Raw genomic sequence first — 10,524 nt, forward strand, 5'->3', positions numbered from 1 at the left:
TTGGGGCCATCATCTTCCAGATACTGGAGCGGGAGGCTGAGAGCAACAACCGGAACTACTTCCAAGTGGAGAAGTTGAACTTCTTGGCTAATTACACCTGCCTGGACGGACCGGCCTTGGAGAAGTTTGTTCAGGTTGACTTTCTTTGCAGTTCTTCAAGGAATTCATGTTACATAACTGCAATGGGGAGTTCTTGTCACAGAAATTGAGAGATCAATTTTATAATTAGGTGCATAGCAATAAATGGTGTTACAGTAACCTGACCTGATAAATCAATAAGTGGGTCATGATCCAAGATATTTACGGAAGGGATTAATAGAGTATATCGTCAACACGAGGTAAGTGTGATCTTATACACTTCTTTGTTCGCAGGTAATTTTAGATGCCTGGGAAAAAGGAGTGAATCCCTCAGGCAACTCAACAAACCCCAGCAACTGGGATTTCAGTAGCTCCTTCTTTTTTGCAGGCACAGTGGTCACCACTATAGGTAAGCATCTTTACATTATTCAGCATTTTAACGGTCCGATTTGATGAAAAAGTAATGACAAACCGTTGCCTTGTCTGCAGGCTACGGCAACCTCTCCCCCAGCACTGTATCCGGGCAAGTGTTTTGTGTGTTTTACGCCCTGTGTGGAATCCCACTGAACCTGGCCTTCCTTAAACAGCTGGGCAAGTGTCTCACCATCCACCTAGGTCGACTGGAGAGGGGAATGGTCTCAGTTGTTCCGCACAAGGTACGGACGCATTAGCCACTAGCCGCTACTAAAACATCTGGGATATGGTTTCTAGACATCTTTGTAGTCATTACCAGCTATATTGGTATTGTTTTTGCCTTTTACGTCTGCGGTCCTGGAGACACCTACTGTAGCGGGAACATATCACAGCAACATTCTTACTCCCAACTCGACAGATCCCGACGCTTGGTCAGTGTCTCTCGGCATCAACGCTCTAGGTTCCCCTCCAGCGTCAGTTTTGGACCCAGGGACGGCATGTCAGTTTCCACTCATTATATGCATAATGTATTTTAAAAATAAACTTCCGTCTTCACAGGAAGTAAGTTTTAGGCAACAAACCCACTCAGTTAGGGTTAGAAAAGGATCGTGGATGACGTTAACTTGACTCACTAACGTCCCACGTATAAATAAGTTAAATTTGAGTTTCACACGGGACACAAACAGCGGCCTCCTTGGTGCACCACCCCTCCCACCTACCCTTAGCGGACTTTAGCAGTCTTTATTTTATGTCGGTTGCTCTGACCGTCAAATGATGTCATGGATGGGTTTACATTAGCTGAAAGCCCTGTGCGTCTCATACAGACGATAAAGGGTGCATCCGTGCGTCGATATCAGACGCTGAGGGACACTGACCAAGGAGTGAGAACGGGTTAACTACAGAGCTGGTTTTGAATACTTTTCCAGGCGTTTATATTTCTCACTTGTGTAGTTGAGATCATGATAAAGGTTGAGTTTCAAGATGGGTGTGGTCCGAGCAAGGGCTCTGAAAACAGGGGGGCAGGAAGCTCGAAGTGATTGCCCCTTTCCCACTTTACCCCCCTAGTCAGATTTGGCGTTGCGGCTGGTGTGAGCCCATCCTATCTAGTTTTTGCTTTGCATTTGCTAGCCATCACTGCGGCGATCAAACCTATACAATATGCCCAGAAAAGTCCTCTTTTCATGCCTGACTGATGCCTCTGGATCTCACCTGTTTCTTTCCTAGCAAACGGTTGAGGCCCTGGCCGTGAGCTTGTTCTTGATTGCAGGCAGCCTGCTGTTTTTGGTCATTCCTCCTCTGCTATTCAGTTTTGTGGAAGGCTGGACGTTCGGCGAGGGCTTCTATTTCTCCTTCATTACCCTCAGCACCATTGGTTTTGGAGATTATGTAGTGGGTGAGTAGAGAGAGCAAACAAACACTAATGTGGTGGAAAGATCACGTTGATGCCCTTTAATGCTTTGAGACATTAACTGTGTTGTAATTTCAATGTATAAAGGAAGAAAATCGACACTCTGACCTGCTGTCTTTATCTGGGATGATCGAACATGTTCTAACAATGTTAATTCCTGTAGGGACCGACCCGGGCAAGGAGTACATCTCTCTGTACCGGAGCCTTGCAGGCATATGGATTATATTTGCCTTGGCTTGGCTTGCTCTTATCCTCAACATGGGAGCCAGAATAATGGAGCATGTGATTGGCCTGACTCATCCAGGCTTCAAGAAACAAGAGGAGGAGGAGGAGGAGGAGGACGTGTCATCCAGTAAACTAGAAGACGCGTCAAAGATCTGATGGTGGACTGTAGATGGGAAATCTACTTGTCTATATTCTTCATGTAAGATTCTGTACATACTACGGTACAGTGAGCAAGCAGATGTCGCAGTTATTAGCAGAAACTGCTTTTGTAAGATATTTGCTATTGCTATCTGTGTCCGCCCTAACATTGTCATGCTGCTACTACTACTGCTACTACTACTACTACTACTACTACTGCTACTACTGCTCCTGCTACTGCTACTGCTACCACTGCCATGATTTTCCCTAAAGAAATCAAATATAAAGTTGTAAATGTTCTTCTGTTGGCCTAATATTTAATTCAGAGTATTGAAGACTACATGGCATTGTTGGGGATCCTTGCTTTGCAATTAGAGTAGCCCAGACTAGTATGGTATGGATTCACTCTACATACAACAAAAATTTCAAGATTTCAAGCTTCAAGATTAGTAATACTTTATTAATTTTTATCTTATTATTCTCAATCTTTTCATTGTCTTTATTCTTATTTTCTTTATTTCTTAATTTATTACAGTTGAAGAACAATTATATACAAAATAGGATGGAGGCTCTAGGATGTTTGTTTTTTTCTTTGATGATTATTGTGTTTTCCCCAAATGATTTAAAAGCATTATATTATTAAATGGCCTGAAAAATAGTGCATATGGCTGCTTAAGGGACCACCCTACTAGGTTTGTATTGAGCCCTGAGTCTATCTCTGCACCTGGGAGTAACCTTTGAGAACAACTCACAAGTGATCATGTGATCAAGAGTAGGGTTAACCAATTAGAAACAAGGATTTAACCTATGTCTGCCTAATTGTTCATTCTGTAAAACATCCTCCGATTTTTACTAGGATGTAATTCTGCAAAAATGTGCTTTTCATTTTTTATATTAGAAAATAACATATACAATATATACATATATACTATATATTATAATATTGTATAATTCTAACAAAATAACAGCTTAAAATACATCTAATACATAAACAGGGATTAATAATAAGATTTTCCTTTTTTTGTTTGATAAATACAGGTTCATTATAAATTCATAATATGAAAACGTGTTTTGTCTCAGGTAGAAATCATGTTTTTCCATCTTCGACTTGTGAATTTCTGCTGAGCTAGGAATCTGTGTTTTTTTTGTACTCTTGTTTTTATTGTATGCTACCCAACAGCAATTAGAATTACAGAGCACCCATGTGTAGGCTATATGTGTGTTTTGTGTGTGATCACGTGAGTCCACATCTGCGTTTGTGTACTGATGGTAAACTCTGGTGAATTGAGCACGGAGGGCTATCTAAAACAAACACATTAATCAAGATGTTGGTGTCAGGGTGACCTGAGAGCACACAGGACTGATCCCAGAAAGGCAGCTGGAAGCTGGGAGGAGGCCTTTTGCCCGTCATGCTTTGTCATTATGTTCACTCAAAACTCTGTTAGCAGAGCGACAACTGTCCCTTTCTGTCTTAAGACCGGTCAGTAAGACGACTGTCATCCTGAAGAATGTAACGCAACTGCAATATAGCATCATATATAACGTGCAGTAGTTATTTTTTTGCTCAGCTTGTGCAACGTCTCAACAAGCCAACTACTGCGACCGGTCTTGAATGGACCCCTGCCATGACTCCATGACCTCATAGACTATAGCTCATTTTGTCAAGAAAATTTGACCATACCCATATTAGTCGTCACCTATAGCCCGACATTGTGCAGGTGTCTCTCCCTCTTCTCATTTCGCCCCGCTAGATTTGCATGACAGGCCATTGGAGTGGTTGAGACAGTAGCGCGGGTGGAGGTTCATTTGCCTGCAATGCACGGAAAGACGGGAAGCCAAGTAGGTACACTCTCACTCCTCACTGTTCCCGGCTGCAGAGGTCGAGACACCGAGCTTGCCTGGATCCCACGAGTTCTACCAGGGCTTCCGAGATGAGGATAAAGGAAATGTTCAATTTGGCGTGGGTGCCCTCCATCCTCATGCTCGGGGTGGTCTACGTGACCTACGTGCTGATCGGCGGGGTGGTTTTCTGGAAGCTGGAGGGGGATCTCGGTCAAAAGGACATCGGTCTCCTGCTGCTGAACAAAAAGACGCTGCTCACGAGGTACAGCTGTCTGAACCAAGAAGGCCTGGAGGCGGTGGCTCAGGTGAGGCACGGGACGTCAAAACGATGGCAGGTTAATGAATCCTCACCCTTTTCTCCCAGGGTGAGGACGAGACATGAAGAATGTAGTTTTAAATGTTTTTCATTACTCTTTGCATCAGGCAGTTGATACGTTTTGCTGCCAAAACAATCACTTTTACTGATCTAAAATACATGTAAAACTCATATTGACCGATCACATGTTTTCTATGTTTTTTACTTTCCCTTCTAATAAATCATTAGATTAGCTGAAGCCCCCCTAAAATGTTCTTCAACCCCCCCAAATAATTTGGCTTTAATAAAAAAAAAAAAAAAATTTGGTGATGCCATTAAATTAAACTATTGTTTCTCATATGGACAAGTTATTTATAACTCTAACATGCTACATATGTGTGTGCGTTCTGGTTTGTATGTCTCCTCCCTGTTCAAATTACAATCCAACAGCCTATCATCATACTTAACGACATAAAGTTGACACTGTCAGGTCCATTCTCCATCCATTGTGTGCGGTCCCTTTAAGAATTAGGATTTGGGAGTGACGCGGATATGAAAGCTAGTTTATCCATCTTTCCTTTACAAGCAGGAAAATTATTTCTCTCTTTATTTGAGAAAAGTTCATATTTGTGTTGTCAGATTTCACTATGACCCTGAAATTCTGTCTCTTGTGTTATCATATACCGAATGCAAGCAAAATTACAGAGCAAAATCACACTCTATAAACTGTCTGAAACAATGGATATCCATGGCCCCAAATGGGCCCCAAAAAAATTGCCGCTCGCTATGCACGCAAACATGCCACTCCCCTTGGAGCTAAGCCCCCCCTGTCTTTCAATCCTAGAAACGCCCCTGCATTCAGGTATGATGACAACAGTAGTGGGACAATTCAGCAGTACAGTGTACAAGAGCAACAAACTAATCTGCCAGTAAAATCAGTTCCAAGCAATGAAGGGCCATTTGCAGTCACTTAGAGGTCCATTATGAGCAAAGAGGCAACTTCCTGATTGCAAATACTAGCTTCTCCAGCCTCCCAGCGCCGCTGACTTGATTTACACATCAGCAAGGTTATGCAATCTTTTCCTTGGAAACTGATGAGATTGCCTTTAGACCTTGATATATGTTTCTGAAAAAAAAAAAAAAAACATGTTCACACGCTGTTCGTAGAGGAAGTAAAACAACAGATTGTTGATAATTCTGCCAGTGGATGAGAGAAAGCCATTAGATTTGCATTGTAGATTCATATGAGTGCATCCTCATTGTACATTAAGGCATGAAGAGGCACTTTAAATCCATTAAAGTCTGTTTAGTGAAATAAGACAATCCTTACAGAGATAGATCTGTTTGGGATTAGGAAGTGTTGCATCAAAGTTAATGAACTTAACCCTTAAAAGGACAGAAATGTCAGTTAGTTTGAATTTTGCACTCAGTCCTGATCATACCAGATATTAATTCATTTTCAGAATTTTAACCCTTTAAATGACTTTGTTTACATAATGCCACTAAAAGACTAAACAAAACAAAATAATACTAGTGGGACATTTCATTTTAATTTTTTTACAGTCTGGGATATGTCAATGAATAGCAACAACATTGATTTTGGACACCAGGGAAATAGGGTTTTAGAAAATGACTCAACCTTCTGGAAAATTATAAAAACTACATTTTAGAAGACAGGACATTTTGGTCCTCAAGGGTCTGAGCATATCTCAGAGTACGTATAACTCTGTATTTTGGCTACCCAGCTTATTATAGACTTATTATTGGAAGCTTAGGTTGAACTTCCCAAATTCAAAGTAGAAAATTATACTTACACAAATGTATACCATATGCATTAACACAACCAAAATAAAACAAATATATCGCCAGTGAGTACACAGGTCTCAGACTGTTATATATTTCTTTTGGAAATATTTCCCACACTGGTGATGAACTCAAGACTGTTACATAACAGACTGTGTCAACATATCTGCTGTCCCTGACACAGTGCTGAGAGGGGTCTTCTCATGCAGACAGCTGTACTATATTGACCTAAAAGACCCTAAAGGTTTTGGATCAATACGTACACGAGTTGCATAACTGTGAGTCATAAAGTTCATGAAATACGCCATTGTTTCCATTGAGTTTGACCATTTGAGTTTGTAATTTTCTGTCTGTTTCAGGTTGTTCAAGAGGCGTCCAAAGCGGGCCTAAGTTTGAAAGGCAACTACACGTCGGACGGCTTCTGGAAATTCACCAGCTCGGCTGTGTTCGCTGCCACCGTGGTCACAACTATAGGTTAGTCGTCGCAGGATGAAACCCAAGAGATCTTTTAATCAGGCCCCAAAAACAGTCGAATTGTTCATGCAGCAAAAACACCTGTGATTTGATAATGTCAGGCTTTTCACTTGGTCAACGACCAGTTTTCATTTGATGTTAGAATAACTGAAAGTGGATTTTACACTTGTGTTTAAATGTTCAACCCATTGACCCATTTTAGACCGCAATTTCTAAATAAGCCATTGGAATAATAATAATAATTTGGAAAATTACTGTTTCATAAACGAGCTGTTTTATTTATTTTAATTATTTTTAATACATAATAAATTTATATTTATTTTGAATACATTGCTGTATTTTTCAATGTTCAAGACCACAACTTGAACTTTCAGGTTCAAATTCTTTTTCAAATGATCAAAACTATTGACATGGATTTGGCTCCATAGGACTCTTGTTAGGGGGCAGGATCTATTATGATGAATCATGAACCCTGAATGAGGACTAAGTGAACCATAAACAATAAGCACATTGGATATAATAATACTTTTGAATATCATCAACAAAAACAATAAATTGGTCGGTGAAGCTCGGTGAAGATGAGATACTGCCTTGGCCCAAGAGCCCCCTGAGAGGCTCCCGCCTGAGCCCTTCTGGCTGTAGGTAAAAAGAGTTGAGTGTTTAAACCTCTTACTGACCAATAAAAAGAAAGGCTCTCACGGTTCTTCTCCCTCCACCACAACGAGATAACACACTAACAGCTTTCAGTTTTTTGCAGGTTATGGGAACATAAGTCCCAGCTCCACCGCTGGCCAGATCTTCTGCGTGTTCTTTGCACTTATTGGCATCCCGCTCAACTTGGTGGTGCTCAACAGGGTGGGCAAGTACATGCTTGCCATAGAGAGGAACATCTCTGACTTCCTCGAGGGGAAGACCGGGCGGAAGGTGAGGAGGTCTTTAATCATCTAATCTATTGGTTAAGTCCGTTTCAGACTGCTCTGGGAGTTACTTTTTGGAACACTTCTCTCGACAGAGGTGTACACGCTTTTTCGTCCACCTGGTGTCTTACCTGTCCGGGGCAGTGCTCTTCTTTGTCGTGCCCATGATTGTGTTCCAACTGCATGAGGGCTGGACCTTCTCCCAGGCCATCTACTACTGCTTCATCACCCTCAGCACCATTGGCTTTGGAGACTTCGTGGCAGGTACGGCCAACGGATCACAGGCACATTGTGATCCCGAGTGCCAAGACCATTCACTTTCCTCTGAGCTGCATTAAAAAAAAAAGGTATTTGGTAACGCGCTGTACTCAGCTTTGTATTAACGGAGTCTTTCCTTTCCAGACAGCAATCCGGACAAAATATACCCAGAGTGGTACAGCGTCCTCATGGCCTCGTGGATCTTCTTCGGCCTGGCCTGGCTGTCCCTCCTCATCAACCACTCCATCGACATCCTGGAGCGACTCAACACCCACTTCAAACAGTGGTGGGTTGGACAGAAGCAGGAGGGCGAGTCTGGCGGCGCAGACGTCAACAACCCAGACACACAGGTGGAGGAGGAAGACGAGATCAAGAAGCCTCCAATAACTCAGTAGACTGCAAAACAAGGTGAAGATTTCAGCGAGCTGAAGTTATACAATTATCTGTCTATAGATCGGGACATGGGAAGCGGGCGTAAAGTACGGGGTATGGCTGAGCCCCGGCAGGATCTATGTGTGCATTATGAGAATGTAAAATGTTGAGAGTCTGCAATGATTCAATGTGCGGCCGAGCAATGGTTTGTCAGTTTTGATCCCTTTCTCCTTAACTAGAATATTGACTCATTTTTGTTGAGTCAGGATTGTTTGTTCGGCGGCATGCAACATGCTGTTTCGTTCTGTTAGCACTTACTGTAACTGTAAAAGATGTGACCCTCCACTCCAGTGGTTGTTGATCTACTTGGTTGAAAATAACTGATTAAAGTCTATAGGGAAGGATACTGGGTCAATACTTCCTTTGCCCCGTGTATCTGTCTGGTTAGTGGTCAGTAGAAAGCTGCAGTCAATCTGTCCGTTGCTCTTTGGCCTCTATGTGTGAGGATCACCTCACTGACCACAAGTCATTTGCCAACTCAGTTGAGATTTGACTGTCTCTGCAACAGAATGGCCCATGCATTGTGGTAATTTTGAAACATGGTTGATGTCCACAATGAAATCCACAGTCAATTGACACATGTAAATACATGTAAATAGTGAGATTTATTTTTGCATAATAGAAGTAATTAAAGCCACTGTGAGGAACTTTTAACTGGTTGTGAACCCGTCTCAATCTAATACTGATGCCTCTATATGACCTACATAAGTGAACGAGACCATCAGCTAGAAGTTTGGCTATATCTACATAGTTATTCTTATACACATCATCGGGTCTGATTCCCTGATCAGACGGAACAATTTACAGCGTGCAGGTTCACAAGAACCTCCTTCAGCTCAGACTCCGACGGGGCCTCAGGCAGCGACCAGCACACCACAGACGGACCCAGATCCGACTTCGCTGCAGCCTTTGACCTGCAGTCGAAAGCTCCGATTGGGAGGAGGAGAGCTCCACACCCAGCAGCAGTGTCTCCTCTTGCAGCCATGAGCAGAGCTTCTCCTCGCTGCTCCGTTGGTCCCTTATGGGAGCCAACACCGACAACACCATGCTGGAGACCCAGGCCGTATTGCTGGGCCTGCTGGAGAGAAGGGAGTCACTGGAGACTCTGATGCTTGGAAACACTATCGCTTTTATCCTCAGGGGCCGCCAAAATCAACCCAAAAATAAAGTTCCTCGTAGTAGCATTAAATGACCCGTTTTATTGCTAAAAGTCTCTCTGGTTTACCGTGACTTTATGAAACAAACGGTAAACGATACGAGAATCAGAGGTTTATGATCAGCTTATTTAAATGCAACCTAAATGGCAAAATAATTCAAATAATTTTAGGTGAGGCAAATGTATTTATGCTATACATTTTATTTTATAAAAATAATATATAGAAACATAATTTGTTGACCACACTAAACACAATTCTATAATGCAAACAAGTAATATCTAAAACTACCAAATACTATTATACTAGCATATTAATACCAGAGAAATTCTGTAATATTTTGTTATTCTCTTAAATGTTTACTTACTTATTTATGTCCTATGTGGATCCTTTAGGACAGTGGTTCTCAACTTGTCTCGCTGTGGGACCCACCATCACCCCTTAATGACAAGCCGCGACCCAAATTCTCAAAATGATTTAATGTAAAGATGGTGCAGTTTGAACCTGAGCTGAAAATGTCCTCTGCAGTAGTAGTAGTAGGGAGCTCTCTTGTGCAGAGAAATTGTTCCTGTAAGTCTCCGTCCCACATGTTTCATGTAAACGAGTAAAACTGTTTGTTATGTCTGTAGATTCGTCCATTTGTAATACAAAATGACCACTTGCCTTAATTTGAGCTGTGGTCTGTTGTTTGATGTCATCCGACATGTCTTCAATTCACCTACTTATTGACGGAGGTATAGTTTTCAGTTTATCCGCTGCGGATTGATCCAACAAATGCTGCTTCAGTTTTGACAGCTTCATGCTTTCTTGTGCCAGAACCTCGCTGCACAAAACACACTGAGGTTTTTGTTCTCAATGTAAGAAAATCCATATCTCATGTAGTCGGTGTCGTACTTGCATTTCACCATGCTCAATTACCATATGAAAACAAACTTTGTGGGTGTTCTTCTATACCAGGGGTATTCAAGTAAAAGGTCTTCCAAAAGGTTAGGTATTCCAAAAGGTCCAGATTGAGAAAATCTCCTCGTGCAAAGGTCCGGAACATTACAATAATATCTAACTTGCACTATTTAGTGCCATATATAT

General features: G+C 41.9%; 2 protein-coding genes across 3 annotated transcripts in view; both read left to right on the top strand.

The window, feature by feature from the left end:
- LOC116400163 (kinesin-like protein KIF6) overlaps window positions 1–658 on the top strand; it is a 45,264-nt gene extending 44,606 nt beyond the window's left edge. The window contains exons 12-13 of one of the 2 annotated variants that reach the window (XM_031877858.1): window positions 373–487; window positions 568–658. In XM_031877858.1, coding sequence (XP_031733718.1) covers window positions 373–449 — 77 coding nt within the window. In that variant the 3' untranslated portion in view covers window positions 450–487; window positions 568–658. Of the gene's footprint in view, window positions 1–20; window positions 488–567 lie in introns of those variants that run through there. The other variant, XM_031877861.1, reaches the window with a different exon arrangement.
- Window positions 659–2,212: 1,554 nt separating this feature from the next.
- Window positions 2,213–8,560, top strand: LOC116400164 (potassium channel subfamily K member 17-like). Its single transcript, XM_031877863.1, has 6 exons — window positions 2,213–2,324; window positions 4,141–4,410; window positions 6,563–6,677; window positions 7,435–7,601; window positions 7,690–7,858; window positions 7,997–8,560. Exons 1-6 carry the CDS (start codon window positions 2,295–2,297, stop codon window positions 8,245–8,247), a joined length of 1,002 nt encoding a protein of 333 aa, XP_031733723.1. The 5' UTR covers window positions 2,213–2,294; the 3' UTR covers window positions 8,248–8,560.
- Window positions 8,561–10,524: the final 1,964 nt, after the last annotated feature.

Source organism: Anarrhichthys ocellatus, unplaced genomic scaffold (genome assembly GCF_004355925.1).
Source record: "Anarrhichthys ocellatus isolate YVR2014 unplaced genomic scaffold, GSC_Weel_1.0 scaffold152, whole genome shotgun sequence".
Lineage (NCBI taxonomy): Eukaryota > Metazoa > Chordata > Actinopteri > Perciformes > Anarhichadidae > Anarrhichthys > Anarrhichthys ocellatus.